Raw genomic sequence first — 17,469 nt, forward strand, 5'->3', positions numbered from 1 at the left:
ATTCCAAGGACCAATCATAACTCTCCTTTTTCAGCATCATTTTAACATCAAATGGTCGCTGAAGGAGTAGTTGCTAAGTAGGGACTACTTGTAATAAGGCTTATCATACCCACCACTTTATTAAAAGATATCCAATAAATTAATCACAGAGTGAAACTTCTGAAAGTTTTGCCAGGATAACTACAAGGATTTGTTTCAGCAGTCCCCAGCAGTCCCCAGGAGCCAACACAAACACACAAAACAAAACTTAAATGAGTGGATTTCTGAAAGCAGCAAAAGCATCTTTTTTCTGTCTCACTGAAAGACGTCAGCCTTTTTTTTCATGAAAGACAGACAACAGCTGTGCTCCTACAAGTTCCAAAACACTATTTCTAACCAATTCTAAGTGGGCACAGCTCTTACGGGTGTAATTTTCTGTGTCAATATCTGAAGAATTCCCCCTGTTACAGTTAAGATCTTGTATATATTACTTCATATATGTAAAGCTTCTTTTTAAGTTCATTTTTAAAGAAATACCTATACAGCACTATACAGCCAATACATAAAATAATAAAATAACCTTAAAGGCTACCTGGATTCTGTTGAGGATAACAAAGTTCATAATGTGAAAACAATATGAAAATATGAAATAATTTCATATTCCATTCTTAAAAATAATTTCATAATATGAAAAAAGTTCATATTTTCCAAAGCACCAGAGAGCAGGACAAGAAACAATGGGTGGAAACTAATCAAGGAGAGAAGCAACCTGGAATTAAAAGAGAAACTTCCTAACAGTGAGAACAATTAATCAGTGAGACAGCTTGCCTTCAGAAGTTGCAAGTGCTCCATCACTGGAGGCTTTTAAGAAGAGATTGGACAGCCACTTGTCTGAAATGGCAGAGGGTCTCCTGGTTGAGCAGGGGGGTTGGACTAGAAGACCTCCAATGTCCCTTCCAGCTCTATTCTGTGAATTTGCAATTCTTTCTTTAAGGCAATAGCATGTAACTTGTAGACCTAAACCAAACATTGTAGATTCCAGAGCCCCCAGTTCTATAGCAATAGATATTCAGCAGCAAATAGCAATGTGACGATTAGTGGAGGCTTGCATGGGGCTCATGGATGGTCATTTTAACAGTGAAAATGGCTACCCTCTGTCTGAAAAAGCAAAAACTAAGCAACCATCTTCCCCCAAGGATAAAACTGTTAGCCCTGAATATGGGGTAAAAGTCCCATAAAGTAGACTTAGAAGGCAATTTTAAAGAAGTGAACTCAAAAGCAAAAAGAAGATATTTGCCCTGTCTTGAGCACTTGAGTCCGGGTCCCTGAACGTCTTTGGATAAAGAAGTTGCATCGTCGATAGTAAGCATTAAAATTTTGTAGCAAAGCTGATTCTGGATATTGCTTAACAATCATATAGAGTTCTAGTAATGTGAGAAAGATGAAAGAGAGCACTTTATGAAATCAGCAAAACTTTAGAAATCACAACCGCTTGCTAAAAATGATGCATCAGGCATATTTGCAAATCTCCAACTGGAAGCAAGGAAATAAATGCCTAACCCCACAGTGTCCTTTCAGGGAACCAAACATAAGACTGGGAAAGGATCGTTTAGGTCACTGCATCCCATTCAGTCCAGGAATCCAAATTAAAGCCACCTTGAGAACTGGCTGCCTAGCCTCTAATATTGAACTGGACCTACGGTTAAAAGTTTTTCTAAAACTCAGCAGGAAACAGCGCTCCTGAAACTTCTGTTCTGCACTCCCGAATAGGTTTTATAAAAAGTTTCATTTGTTTTAGTCTGAGGTTAAGGTAGCTAAATTTAGTTAACAGTTAAATCTGTCCAGAACTTTTCTCCCAACCATTTGCTGCACAAGTTGAGGATAACTGAAGGAACTTAAAAGAATTTCATCTGCTAACTTTTATTCATCAGTAAATTTACTTCCTGTTCCTTATCTAAATTGACCCTGAAGCCGCCTTGACACCGTAACACCACCAAGAACTTTCTATTAAAGGGCAAACAATTCATTGGATTATTTTAACACTCTTTATTGTTGATTTTAATCAGCCTTCTGAACTTTCTAGATTTGATTTCTGTACTTAAACTTACTTAGCTGCACTGAATGCAGGTAGTCCCTGACTTATGACTATTTGTTTAGTGACCATTCAGGGCTAAAAGAGCTGAAAAAAATGATTTATGATTTCTCCTCATACATGCAGCGTCCCTGTGGTCATGTGATCACAATTTGGGCACTTGGCAACTGGTATATATTCAAGACGGTTGCAGCATCCCAGGATCATGCGACTACTACTTGCAACCTTCCCAGCCATCTTCCAACAAGGAAAGTCAATGGAATAAGTCGGGTTCACCTGATGATCCTGTGATTTGCTTTACAATCACTGCAGAAAGGTAGTAAAGTTGGGTGCGATTCACCTGACTACCCTTAGCGACGTTCCTGCCCCAAATGTGGTCATAAATCAAGGTCTATCTATAAAAGAATCAAAACAGCAGCTACCAAGACCAGGATCACTCACAAAACAAACTTCATTCTCTTTTAATACATGTCTCATTGAGGAGCAAGGACAGTTGTCAATATGGGGACAAATGGCAACACAGGTTATTTATAACAAAGCATCCAAAATCACTTGCAAAAAAAAAAAAAGTACAAAACTGTTCCCCACCCAGGAAGATGATATCTTCGGGTCAAATAAAAGTTCATGGCAGCGTTTCTGTTAAATATAGACTGCAAATATATGTATATCCATATAGATATATATTTAATATATGTTCCAGCATTGTCTTGGTGTATCTTACCGCATCAGAGGGGTTCTGCAAAGCACTGCCTGTGTGTTCAAAGGCAAGAATGCTTTCTGCTGTAGTGGAATGACTGAAAGGTTTAACAAAAAAGAAATCTCCCTGCTCAGACATAGGGGAGAAACAAGACTTGTAGTTCTGAGCTCCAGCTCCACTCACTTCAAGGTATCTTATAAAGCCTTCTGGATTTGGATACCCACTGATATTTATGGTAGATTTCCGGTCTGTCCTTCTACTACACCAGCGTGATATGATCCAGTTCGGGATACAGAAGCCAGATTTGAAGCACCTGGCTCCTACAATAATCATCATTACACAAGACACCAGAGAGATAGCCACAAGAGAGATGATAAGATAAAGAGTTAGATTCTGAGCCCTGGCAGGTGACTTGGGAAGAAGGTCCAGGGACTTGGTAAAATCCTGTCCAGCATTATCCTCTGAGGAGATTATTAGAATCAATGATGCTGAAAGAGATGGCATCCCATTGTCCTTCACTTCTACGACCAACCGGTGAGAAACCCCAGGTTCCCTCAGTGTCCGGGTGACACGGATCTCTCCTGAGTGGTCTTCTACTTTAAAAGCATTGCCCTCATTTGTCTCATGGAGCAAATGGTATGAAACCCATGCATTATGGCCACTGTCAGCATCCACAGCCACTACTTTAGTCACCAGATATCCAGGTTCTACTGGGATTAGAAGTGACTGATGAAAGGCAGAACCTTTGGGAACTTCTGGGTGCACAATTACAGGTGCATTATCGTTCTGATCCACTATGAACAGATGAAGAGTGGTTGTGCTGCTTAGCGGTGGGAAACCTGAATCCTTCACCTCTACTGAAACTTGAAAGACTTTTTCTTGCTCATAATCTAGAACCCTGGAGGTATAAATACTGCCATTCTCTTGATTGATGTGGAAATAGGTTGAGATGGGCAAGCCCTGATTTCCGGTGTCCACTATGGAATAAGACAGCTTGGAATTGACACCTACATCTGGATCGCAGGCTGACACAGAAAAGACTAGAGTTCCCGGAGATGTATTTTCCTCCACATGGGCTGTGTAGGAAGGGATGGAGAAAGTGGGTGCATTGTCATTTATATCTGAAACTTGAATTAATATATTTTTCTCAGTTGACTTTTGAGGTATTCCGGAATCGGTTGCTTTAATTTTGATATTGTATCCAGCAGTCTTCTCTCGATCAAGTGGGGCATTAGTCACTAGTGAATAATGTCCTTTAAATGAAGACACCAATTTAAATGGTACATGCCTTGGAATCTCCAAGCGGACCTGCCCATTCTCCTCAGAATCGTTGTCCTTTGCTTGGATAAGTGCAATGACGGTTCCTATGGGTGCATCTTCTTGTACTGAGCTAGAAAGAGTGGTCATCATAATCTCTGGACTGTTGTCATTAACATCAACAAGTTCTACTCTAATATTGCAGTGACCTTCCATAGCAGGGGATCCCTTGTCTTTAATGTAGATGGCTATTTCATATGCATTAGCTTCTTCATAATCCAATAAAACTTTTGTCTTGATTTCCCCTGTTTGGGAGTCCAGACTAAACAAGTCAAGGAGTTTTAGCTGTACACTGCTGCTGGATTTGAAGAAATATTCAACTTCTCCATTAGGTCCTTCATCTAAGTCAGTAACATTGAGTTTTGTTACAATAGTCCCCACCTGGATATTTTCCTCCAAATAAACCTTTGATACAGGTGGGTCACACACTGGGGGATTATCATTTGCATCAAGTACATGGACTGTTACCTGAACAGTGCCTGACTGAACAGGATTTCCACTATCTAGGGCGGTCAGGATTAAATGATGGGTAGCTGCTTTTTCCCTGTCCAGGAGCTTTTCCAATACAATTTCAGGAATTTTGACCCCATCTCCTCTGATATTGATACTCAAAGCAAAATGTTCATTTGGACTGAGCTCATAGGTTGCAATGGAATTGGAACCGGTGTCTTGATCTTCTGCAACTTCCAGCCGTAATCGGGTGCCTAGGTTGGCAACCTCGGTAATTTCTAAAGAAACAGTGTCCTTTGGGAATCGGGGGGCATTGTCATTCACATCCAGTATCTCCACCTCCACCCGGTTAAGTTGCAATGGTTTCTCCAGCACCAGCTGAAAAGGAAAAGAACACCTGGGGCTGGAGCTACACAGCATTTCCCGATCTAACCTCTCATTGACGAGTAACATGCCGTCTGCCAGGTTCACTTGGAAGTATTGGCGCATTCCCTCACTGACCAGCTGCAAGCGGCGAGCACGCAGAGTCCGCACATCCACTCCCAGATCCTTGGCAATATTCCCCACGTAAGAGCCTGGATCCTGGTCCTCTGGGATGGAGTAGTGAATCTGCATGGAGATGAGATCTGGCAGGGAAAACACTGAAGCTAAAAATAACAGCGGCTGCCATTGCAAATTCTGTCTGCTATCCATGCCTGGCTTGCTTCAGTCAAAAGGATTGCAGCTTCTGGCTGCTGCTGCTGCTGCTTCTCCTTGCCGGGGGTTGGGGGGAGGTGGGTGGGTGCGCTTTTTTTTCCCTTTTTCTTTGCTGCTTCTAGATGCACTCTGTCCCTCCCACCTGGTGACTCTGGGATGACCCGAGAGGGGCAGTGCAGCCCCCCAAAAAGGATGCTGCAGCTTGAGAGGGAAGGGAGAGGAGGGGGGATGGATTTTCAAGCAGCAGCGGCAGCAGCTCCTCCTTGGCAAAATGAGCAGCAGAGGAAAAAGAGCTCTGAAATGGATACTAGCAATCCCCTCCTCCGTGACAGCACTGAAGCCCCTTTCTCAAAATGCAACCCCCCAAAAATACTTTGCCCATCTCCAGAGCCACCATGCTCCTCCTCCCCCTCCTTTACAGCACAGCAGAGAGAGAGAGAGCTGTCCCAAGGGTGCTGTTGGCCAAAAGAGCTTGCACAGACTGCCTGGATGAAAAAGCTGAAATCAAAAAGCCCACAAGAATGGCAGAGAGAGTTCCTTAGAATATACACAATCTCAGGAAAAAAACAAAAAAAGACAAACAAAAGACAAACCGCCCAGCCTTAATTCCCAGCCTTCCCCAAAACAACTAGAACAACATAGATGCCTAAGTGAGTGAGTAAAAAGCCAATGTGCCGCCTGCTAGACAGACAATTCAGAAGGCTTCAGGGTGGGCTTGTGTAGGTCAACACTATCTATGCAATAGATTAGTCACTGATTTCCCCACCCTTATCTCTTGTGTGCAGGAGACCATAAGATGTATACAGAACCCAGGGCTTAAGCAGAAAATTCTCACCTTATGAAAGAAGCTGGCTTCAGTTAGATTGCTGCAAGAGGCTGCCCTAAGAGTCAAATTAGGTTTCATAAACACAAACTCGCTGATATCTGACACAGGAGAAAAGCAAGATCTGTATCCTTTGACTGGAGGTCCTGAAGTGGCTACCTGTACTCCAATCATGGCATCTCCAGGGCTCAGCTGATAATGATAATGTCCCGTCATATGATCTGGGACATTTTCAAGTCCACTAGCTTTACCTCCACAGCATCCAAAGATAGTAGATGTTGCAAAAGCATCACAGTGAAGACATCTCGCTCCCAGGGCCACCAAAGCAATCAACAAGATAGTAGAAATTGCTGCCAAACAGATAATAAGATATAAAGTCAATGTGGGAGGTCTCTCACTTTCCACAGAGTGTGCAGTTAACCCTAGAAACACTTCAGAAGCGCTCTCTTCCAGGAATATGATCACAGTAACTGAGGTAGACATGGAAAGTTCTCCTGAATCTTGGACAACTATGACTAGTTCCTGGGTAGGATTGTCTAGGTCCTGTATTATTCGTAAGGTCCTCATTTCCCCACTGTGAAGACTAATGGTAAACAGACTAAGATCTGTGGCTTGTTTTAGATGATAAGAGAGCCAAGCATTTTGCCCAGAATCCAAGTCCACAGCCATAATTTTCGTGATTAAGGCTTTGGCCATAGTAGATCGAGGAATCCTGAACTGTATAACTGAATCTTTCCCAGTAAAAGGAAACTGAATCTTTGGTGCATTATCATTCTGATCTAGTAGGTAAATGTGCACCATAACCCTGTTGCAGAGAGAAGGAGAACCACCATCACAAGCTTCTACCTGAAACTGAAAATGATTGGTACACTCATAATCAAAGGAGCTTTCTGCAAAAACTTCCCCATTTGTTGGGTTAATGGAGATGAAAGAAGTGAGATCTTCAATCAGTTCTTGTCCTGGACTGGTCAAAACAATGTAAGATAGCTGGGAATTCTGATCTTTATCTGCATCTGTTGCAGATACCTTAAGGAGAACCACTCCTACTGGATTGTTCTCTTCTATGATGACTTCATAAAATGACCTGTCAAACTGAGGTGGATTATCATTAATATCTGCCAGAGTAATGGAGAAAGATGTCTGTTGCAAGAGAGGTGGATTTCCTAAGTCAAAGGCACAGATAGTGATATTGTATTGAGAAGAGTTCTCACGGTCCAGTTGCTCACCAATGAGCAAAGAATACTGGTGCTCAAAATCCTTCCGAAGTTTAAAAGGAAGATTTTTTGACAAACCACACTGGACTTTCCCTTGATCCCCAGAGTCTCTATCTTTGACATGTATCACAGCAACTACTGTGCCAGGAGGTGCATCTTCACTCATGGAACTGGAGAAAGATGTGAGAATGACTTCAGGGACATTATCATTGACATCTGTCACTTCTACAATAACACTGCAATGCTGTTCCATGGTAGGGGAACCCATGTCCTTAGCTTCCACTTCAATTTCATATATGCTGGCCTCTTCAAAATCAAGACTCCCTTGAACACGGATTTCTCCTGTGATATTATCAATAGCAAATATTCTGCACAATGCTTCAGAGTTATGACTGCTGAGGGAATACCGTACCTGTCCATTAGACCCTTCATCAAAATCAGTTGCATTCAGCTTAATCACCAGTGTCCCAGGAGGAGAGTTTTCTACCAAGCGGACATTGTAAGTGGGTTTGTCAAAAACTGGGTGATTATCATTAGCATCCAGAACATGGACAGCAATTTGTACAGTGCTAGATCTGGGGAATGTGCCCCCATCTTCAGCTGTCAGGATCAAATTGTGGACAGCCACACGTTCTCTGTCCAATGTTTTCTCCAGAACTAGTTCTGGGAATTTGGTGCCATCCGTACGTGCCTTCACATTGAGGCTGAAGTTCTCATTGATGCTGAGGTGATAAGTTTGCAAAGTATTTGTTCCTATATCTGGATCCTGTGCATGTGGAATAGGGAAACGGGCACCCAGGGCAGCCAATTCATAGATCTGCAGAACAATTGTGCTACTTGAGAATTCAGGAGCATTGTCGTTGATATCCAGAATCTCCACTTCGATGCGATAGAACTCCACCGGGTTTTCAATAGCAAGTTTAAGATGCAAGAAACACCGTAGGTTCTGGCCACAAAGCTGCTCTCTGTCTATTCTGTCATTGATTATTATGATTCCAGTGTTCACATTCACAGAGAAATACTGGAAGTCGGAATCAGAAAGCACCTGCAGATTGGCAGCTGCAAGCTTTGTTACATCCATTCCTAAATCCTTAGCAAGATTTCCTACAAAGGCTCCCCGAGTAAGTTCCTCAGGGACAGAATAACGGATCTGTGCAAAACAGTCACTCAGAAACAGATAGAAAGCAAAGGTATGTAGGAATCCCAAACGCCAGGCAGTTTTTTCTGTTCTGAGCATCTTTCAGAAATCCACGGCAAGAAGGTCTAAAAACTGCAAAACAGGAGCTATTTATAGCACACAGTACGGCTTTAAAACCCTGAGAAACTCACCACTTATCTCCACAAAATATGCATTATATGAAAGGAAGAGGGTCTACAGTCAGTATTTACCTCCCTCATTCATTGTTTTGGTTTGAGAGAGATTGTCACTGCTATGGAGGGAGTGGTATGCACGGCAGGTCTTCAGCATTAACTGCCTGTTCATTCGCTGAGACTGCTTTTCTATTTATCCAATCAGCAGAGCCTTTCCCAGGACAGCAACACAAGCACCAATCCATGGCTGGAAGCAGCTACTGTGTGAAAAAGGACCGCGTAACCTGCTTGCTTTTTTTTTTTTTTTAACCTGGAGACACCAGGCAAAAAGACAGACTGGGGAAAACACAGCCCAACATCTTGTCCCATATTGGCTTTGTTCTAGCTTATCTGACCACAAGTATTAATAGCATGCAGATATTTTCTCTAATGGCACAGCTGGCTCCTCCTATAAGTGCAACAAAACAGCTAATTTCTCATTTTCTATCAGGAATGACAATTAATAAAGGCTCGCAACAGCTCCTTCCTTGCCCTCATCCCAGCTCACCCAGCTAATTATCTGTAGAATGCTGAATTAATGACACTTTTAGAATAAGATGCATTTTTTTCCCCAGAAAATACATATTCCATTTTTCTAATACTAAATCACTTGACAGGTGATGGTGCTTTCCAATTGTAAACATGTTACGAATGAAAGAAAATCTGATTTTGACAGCGTGTGAAAAATGATATACAGTTATTAACATTTGGATTTTCTTCTCATTCTTGCCACTGGTGCCCAGTTCCTGGTTCCTCTCATAGGTACTTCCAACACATGTAACATCATGGGGATCAATCCACAAAATTTGCCTCATCTCCAAAGTTTGTATTATCATTTTGATAATAAGTCCATGCTCAATCAATCCATTTACAAAGCTACAGACCCATAAGAATTTAGCCCTTGGTCTAAATGTCTACGCAGATTCTCAGTCATCCAGGTCATGGTTGCCCCAAAGTTGCCTTTTTTAAAAGGCAACCGGACTTCATTTTTCCTTTAAGACGTTTCACTTCTCATCCAAGAAGCTTCTTCAGTTCTTCAGATCTAACTGAAGAAGCTTCTTGGATGAGAAGCGAAACCGGTTCAAAGAAAATCAAAGTCCAGATGCCTTTTGAAAAAGTACCTTTGGGTTAGCTCTTGATCAAATTTCAATTACTGGAAATACCAATTATGTTTCGGATGGGATCAGGACAAAATACAAAAGTTCATCTCACCTGCTTTGGATGATTCAGTGTATTAATATGGGACAAAAAAGGATCAACTTTCCTTGTTAGGGTACTTGGCTGGGAATACACAGGCCTCATAAACGTGAAATCACTTCTGTCTGACTCCGGAGAATGCCTGGATTTGTGGGGCTGGCTTTGAGAGTCTGCAGGCCTTAGTGTCACCTCCATGTATTCCAGGGTACCATCGGAGTTGAGTTGCAGTTTAGGATTGGAGTATTTGAAAAGATCCCTGACAGGAGCATTGTTCAAGGTGTAAGGAGAATCTCTGCCTTTTCTATTCCAAAAGCATTTTGCAGACAAGACAATTAAACTAATGAGAGAGACAATGCTAACCACCACCAGAGCTATAATCAGATACAGAGTCAGATCAGATTTTTCTTCAGCATGATTTAAGAACTCGTGAGACTGTGAACTTTCCTCAGATGCTTTTTCCTCTAGCAAGACCAAGATTGTCACAGTAGTGGACAAAGGTGGTTTTCCATGATCCTTTACAAGGACAAGGATTTTCTGTGCAAGAAGATCTGTTTCTTGGAAGCTTCGAACAGTCCATATTTCCCCAGTGTATGGCGCTACTTGAAACAGGGAGGCATTTGTAGAATGGGGGAGTAAGGAGTAGGATAGCCAGGCATTATGACCAGAATCTGCATCCACTGCTGTGACTTTTGTGATGACATAACCTACTGGTGCTGACAGAGGGATTCTCTGGAGTGCTGACAATTGCTGGCCAGTCACTGGATACAAAACAACAGGAGCATTATCATTCTGATCCAATATGAAGAGATAAACAGTGACACTGGAGCTTAGTATGGGTGTCCCAGCATCCTGCACAGTAACAAGGATTTGCAACACTTGAAGCATTTCATAATCAAAAGAATGCTGGGCATATATATTCCCATTATCTGGGTTGATATAAACAAAGGAAGAAATGAGGGCATCTTGGACTCGATTTCCAGCCACGGAGTAAGTGAGCCGGGAATTGTCACCCTCATCAGGATCAGAGGCAGATACAGTACACAACAGAGAGCCAGGTGGATCATTCTCTTTCAAGAAGGAGTTGTAGAAATGCTGAGAGAAGGATGGGGTATTATCATTGACATCTGAAATGTTCAACAAGATAATCAAATCTCTAGTTAGAGGTGGAGTGCCTGAGTCTTGGGCAGTGAGCTTTATAGTGTATTGAGAAACTGTTTCTCTATCCAGCTTTTCATGTGTAATTAAGGAAAAATGATTTTCAAAAGACTTAATTTTAAAGGGTAAGCTCTTGGGTATTTGCAAGCTTACTTTTCCATTGACACCTGAATCTTGATCTCGTACACTGAAAAGCCCCACCACTGTTTCTAAAGGTATATTTTCTGGCAGTGGATTTACCAAGGAAGTAAGCAGAATATCTGGGAAATGGTCATTTTCATCTTCAACTTCTATTTGGATAACACAATGGCCTTCCATCTGTGGTATACCCTTGTCTCGGGCTCTTATGTGAAGTTCATAAAATTGGGATTCTTCAAAATCCACAACTCCTTGAACATAGATCTCACCTGTAAGGGGATCTAAGCCAAACAGCGTCTGGATGGAATCTGATGTGTGGATTCCGAAAGAATACTCTATTTCCCCATTAGAACCTGCATCAGGATCAGTTGCATTGAGTTTAAAAATTAAAGAGCCTACAGGAATATTTTCCAAACAATGTATCTTGTACACAGGCAGATCAAATGTAGGCTTATTATCATTGTTGTCAAGAACCACAATGGTGAGCTGGCTTGTTCCTGACAGGACAGGGTCCCCTCCATCATAGGCAGTCAAAATCAGCTGATGTTCTGATTGCTTTTCTCTATCCAAAGGCTGGTCTAGCACCAGTTCAGGTAGAAGCTTGCCATCCTTCACGTTCTTTATATCAAGTATGAAATGAGGATTGGGACTGAGCTGGTAGGCGCTGACTGCATTGGTCCCGACATCTGCATCATGTGCACCCTCAAGTGGGAGCCGTGATCCGGTAGCAGCAGATTCTGCTACCCTCAATGCAAGCCAGGGAGTGACGAAGTTGGGCGAATTGTCATTCAGGTCCAGAATCTCTATCTCCAGGTGAAAGAGTTCCAAAGGATTTTCAATTACTACTTGCACAGGCAGGATGCACAGTGAGCTTGCTCCACAGAGAGTCTCTCGATCTATCTTTTCATTCACCATCAGAGCACCACTGTCCAGGTTAATTGCAAAGTACCTCTGACTTTCCTCAGAGCCCAGCCAAAGCCTACGACTTGAAAGATCTGCCAGGGTTAAGCCCAGGTCATGTGCCACCTCTCCCACCATGGTCCCCAGCTTCGATTCCTCCACAACAGAATAGCGGATCTGTCCTGTAATCAACACCCAGTTGAATAATAAAAATAAGCCCAGTACTTGCCATTTGCAAGAGAGTTGCCAGGACAATGGTGGCTCCATCTCAGAAAGTCTTCTTGCAGTATCCCATTTATCAAGAGGTTTTTCCAAGACCTGGATGAGCTCTGTGGATAAAATCCCTCTGTATTCCTTTCCAAATGAAAATAAGTAGCTCTTGATCTTGCTTAGCTGCAACAACAGTGTTAGTCAGAAAGGTGAGGGGGTGGATTAGGGGAGGGAAACTGAATTATTGCCATGACGGAGGAAGAAAGTCAGGGCGGAAAGACTAGATCCCTTCCTTCCATCAAAAATCTGGATCAGCAGCTGAATAGGGGATAATTCCATATAGTCTTTACCAATGACAGTTCCACCTACACCCTTAAAGCCGCATACAGATTTGAGATAGCACCCAATGAAGCAGGCTGGTTCGTCACTAGTTTTGGCAGCTATGTTTAGCAGCTCAGATTCTTGTTCTCAAGGAAACAGCACATCCGGCAAGCATGAACAGTACAAATTTTCATTGTTCATATTCTCTAGATTGTTCCATCACATCTGAACAAATAAGAAAGTCTCTTTATCCAGAACGATAATATTCCAAAGTGATCTGATTTTCCATTTGTTTGAAAAGATAGAGCAAGAAGGAATAGAAAAGAACTTTGCACCCATCCATCCATCCATCCAGATTATGGTCTGCTTGTTTTTGGCTCAGCATGACGTGTGAACCTGTCCACTGCAACATATCTTAAATCTAAGCCTGGGTTAGTATTCTGTACTGCATCAAAGCATACATTGTATGTCAACATAAGGCATCCAATTATAGAAGTAATCTCTTCTTCTGTGTTTTGTTTTCAAAATCACCAAAAGGACACCAATTCTAGAAACTGTTCTGGAAAATTACCCAACTAAGCTTCTTTTATAACAGAAACCAATTGTTGAAATTTAACCTAATACAGGTAGTCTTCAACTTACAACGGTTCATTTAGTGACCATTCAACCTTACAACAACACTGAAAAAAGTGACTTATGACCGTTTTTCACACTTACGACCATTGCAGCATCCCCATGGTCACGCAATCACAGTTGCAGCATCCCAGGGTCATGTGATCACTTGTTGTGATCTTCTGACAAGCAAAGTCAGTGGGGAAGCCAGATTCACTTAACAAACAGATTACTAATTTAACAACTGCAATGATTCACTTAACAACTGTGGCAAGAAAGTGACAAAAGTCACTTAAAAAATGTCTCACTTAGCAACATAGTTTTTGGGCTCGATGGTGGTTGTACACTGAGGACTATTTGTACCTATGTTCCCTTTAGTTAAAAGCATTACTTCTTAGCAAATCTTCAAGGCTCACAGATATTTTTTAGACTTTTAAAAAAAAATTTAAAGAGATATTTAACACAAATTTTTCCCCAAAGTATTTTTAATTTGTAAGGTGCCCACTTTAATATGAAACCTGTTTCACATGGCTTTAGTCATCATTTTCAACATAATGCTATATCCAAATCAAAACCACTACTACCCGAAGAAAAATATTTCACATCTCATTTCATTTGTCTCTTGGGAAAGGCAGCTAGCTGGAAGAGCAGCTATTGCTCATATCCCCCTAGTGACTGGCTTCACACATCTGAAGTTTCTCCCTTCTAAAGAGTGAGACGTGTCAGACCTTAGGAGGGCATACGGAAAAATATGTCTTCTAATGAAAAAAAAAGTTGGAATTAAGATTGCCGGAAGAAACATCAACAACCTAAGATATGCAGATGATATCACTCTAATGGCAGAAAGTGAAGAAGAACTAAAGAGCCTCTTGTTGCGGGTGAAGAAGGAGAGTGCAAAACTTGGGTTGAAACTTAACATTAAGAAAACCAAGATCATGGCACCCGGCCCTCTCAATTCCTGGCAAATAGATGGGGAAGAAATGGAGGTAGTGACAGATTTTATTTTCCTGGGCTCCAAGATCACTGCAGATGGGGACTGTAGCCAAGAAATTAAAAGACGCTTGCTCCTGGGGAGGAAAGCCATGGCAAATCTAGACAGCACACTAAAAAGCAGAGACATCACCCTGTCAACAAAAGTGCGTATAGTCAAGGCTATGGTCTTCCCAGTTGCAATGTATGGCAGTGAAAGTTGGACCATAAGAAAGGCTGAGCGCCAAAGAATTGAAGCCTTTGAACTATGGTGCTGGAGAAGACTCCTGTGAGTTCCTTGGACTGCAAGGTGATCAAACCGGTCAGTCCTAGAGGAGATGAACCCTGACTGCTCTTTAGAAGGCCAGATCCTGAAGCTAAAACTCAAATACTTTGGCCACCTAATGAGAAGGAAGGACTCACTGGAGAAGAGCCTAATGCTGGGAAAGATTGAGGGCAATAGAAGAAGGGGACGACAGAGAATGAGGTGGCTGGATGGAGTCACTGAAGCAGTAGGCGTGAGCCTAGATGGACTCCAGAAGATGGTAGAGGACAGGAAGGCCTGGAGGAACATTGTCCATAGGGTCGCGATGGGTCGGACACAACTTCGCAACTAACAACAACAATGAAAACTGAAGGAAATTAACCTTTTACTCTATGGAATCAAGCATGTTGAAGAAAGCATCAATGTTTTCCCACTTAAATGGAATTTCTTTCTTTCAGGTATTGGCCCAATACCTTCAAGATTAAATACATAAAGAAAAACGTAGAAAGTGCTGAGATTGCTGGCAGAATGGAATAGCAATAGCATCAGACTTATATACCGCTTTACCGTGCTTTACAGCCCTCTCTAAGCAGTTTACAGAGTCAGCATATAGCCCCCCTCAACAATATGGGTCCTCATTTTACTGACCACAGAAGCATGGAAAGCAGAGTCAACCTTGAGCCATCCAGAATTGAACACCTGGAGTGAGCAGTGAGTTAGCCTGCAGTATTGCATTCTAACCACTGCGCCACCATGGCCCATCCTATTCATTGTGGGCATACCTGCCCTGCTGATATTTGAGATTAGATATCAAAATAGTTCTGGCTAACTTGAGTGAGATTTAGGATTCAACTATAAACCTTTGGGAAGGCTATCTTATTCCAAAATAGTCTGTCTGATCTGACTTTCTCCTGGGAAGGTCAAAATTTTGTAAACGCCTAGGACATTCCTTGTTACAGCTTATAAGAAATTCATGCATTCTTTTACTTTGGTGACCAAGGAAACTCCTTGTCCTGAGAAAAGTATGGCTTTTTGACTTGATGCTCATTTTGAGTTAACAATGTATCTTGAATCTAGAAATGAATCTATTGAATTTATTCACTGAATATTCATCTTAGATGAATTTTAGACACTGAATATGCATCATAGATATTCCATCCTCCATGGTATAAACATAGAAGGGAATTGACATTCCATTTATACATTTGACCCAAAAGTAAAAACTGTGAAGTTTGAACAATACCAGGATTAAACAAATGCAAATATGGAAAATATTCTTTTCTTAGTTACAAGTTGTGATATATAGGTTGTGAGAAATAGGCTATTACTGAGATCAGAGTGATCACACAGATACTGCTCTGAACTGAAAAACTTAAATCTGAAATTGTTGATTATAACATATGGTGAAAGGGATTTTTTTTCCTCCAAAATCTTCATCATTAACCCTGAGGAGTATTTCTGTGGTACAAAGAAGAACTATTGGCATAGTAGAAAGCAATCAGTAATACCTAGCAATCAAAAAAGCTACCGTAACAAAATCCTGGGTTGTATAAACATAGGCACAAAATCAAGATCACGAGAAGTACTATTACTGCTTTTTAAAGCCCTAGTAAGACCACACCTAGAATACTGCAGCCAATTTTGGTCACCATACCACAAAAAAGATGTTGAGAGTTTGGAAAAAATGCAAAGAAGAGCAACTAAGATGATCAGTGGCCTGGAGACTAAAACATATGAAGAACGGCCACGAGTTTTGGGTCTGGCTAGTCTAAGGAAAAGAAGAAATAGGGGAGACATGATAGCAGTTATTCCAGTATCTGAGGGGCTGCCACAATTCAGAGGGGGCCAGGTTGTTCACCAAAGCACCAGATGGAAGGACAAGAAACAACAGTTGTAAACTGACCAAAGAGAGAAGCAACCTGGAACTAAGGAGAAATTTCCTGACGGTGAGGACAATCAACCAGTGGAACAGCTTGCCCCCAGAAATCGTGGGCACTCCATCACTGGAGATTTTTAAAAAGAGACTGGACATCCACCTGTCTGAGATGATATAGGTTCTTCTGCTCGAGCAGGGGGCTGGACTAGATGATCTCCAAATTCCCTTCCAGATTCTATTCTATTCTATTCTATTCTATTCTATTCTATTCTATTCTATTCTATTCTATTCTATTCTATTCTATTCTATTCTATTCTATTCTATTCTATTCTATTCTATTCTATTCTGGAATCTGGAGCTGAAGTGAGGGGTGGAGCTAAAAAACTGGCTAATCTGGAATCGCCGAAAGGGAGGAAGCAGCGGAAAGCAGATTCTCTTTAAACCTTGGAGTGCTTTAGCTAGATGTTCTCTCATGAGTGCAATGAATGTGATCAGATTCCTGTCAATTGGCAAGCAGCAATAAAAATACCATTCTGATCAACTACCTGTGTAGTCCTGATTCCTTGAGCCTGACATTGATAATCATTAAGAATTTTCAGGGTGTGCTTATGGAAGCTATTCCTTGGTCATTGGTCTTCTTATGAATTAAAAAAAGTCATGTTCGTCAACTTTTGAATTATTTATTTCCAAATAAATAATTGCTGTTGCAAATCCTCTGGTTGTTCTGTGAACCGCAAACGTTAAAGGAATACAGGTAGTTCTTAACTTATAACCACAATCTGAACCAGAATTTCTGTCCTAACTTGTTACGGTCATAGGTCAAGTCAGACCTGATCTTGGAACAATTTTTATGATGGTCGTTAAACAAATCCAGTTTCTTGAATGAGGGTATTTTGCCAGAAATTGCCAAAAATCCCACAAATTGTGATCACATGACTACAGGAGGTTGCAAGGAGGTTGTAAATGTAGGCCGGTTGCCAAGCACCTAAATTGTAATAATGGGACGGGGAGAAGGGGATAGCAGAATGGTTGTAAGTGTAAACAAGGTCACAGTGTGTCGGGGGTGGGGGTGGGGGGGCAGGCGGTGGCTCAGTGATTAAACTGACAGCCCAGGCTGGAGACACAAGCGCTGTGCAATGGGGTGAGCTCCCGTTATTTGCCCCAGCTCCTGCCCACCTAGCAGATTGAAAGCATGCAAATGGGAATAG

At 41.7% G+C, this 17,469-nt stretch overlaps 2 protein-coding genes across 11 annotated transcripts in view; both read right to left on the minus strand.

Moving 5' to 3' along the window:
• LOC308665430 (protocadherin gamma-C3-like) overlaps positions 1-17,469 on the minus strand; it is a gene marked incomplete at its 5' end in the record, with an annotated part of 208,181 nt that overhangs the window by 12,150 nt on the left and 178,562 nt on the right. The gene's annotated exons all lie outside the window — the stretch shown is intronic.
• On the minus strand, positions 561-12,275 carry LOC308665508 (uncharacterized protein; the record flags this gene model as incomplete). The annotated part of the gene is made up of 4 exons (XM_081323569.1): positions 561-578; positions 2,793-5,144; positions 6,067-8,418; positions 9,831-12,275. 4 exons carry the CDS (start codon positions 12,273-12,275, stop codon positions 561-563), a joined length of 7,167 nt encoding a protein of 2,388 aa, XP_081179695.1.

Source organism: Vipera berus (genome assembly GCF_964194415.1).
Source record: "Vipera berus genome assembly, chromosome: 3".
NCBI lineage: Eukaryota > Metazoa > Chordata > Lepidosauria > Squamata > Viperidae > Vipera > Vipera berus.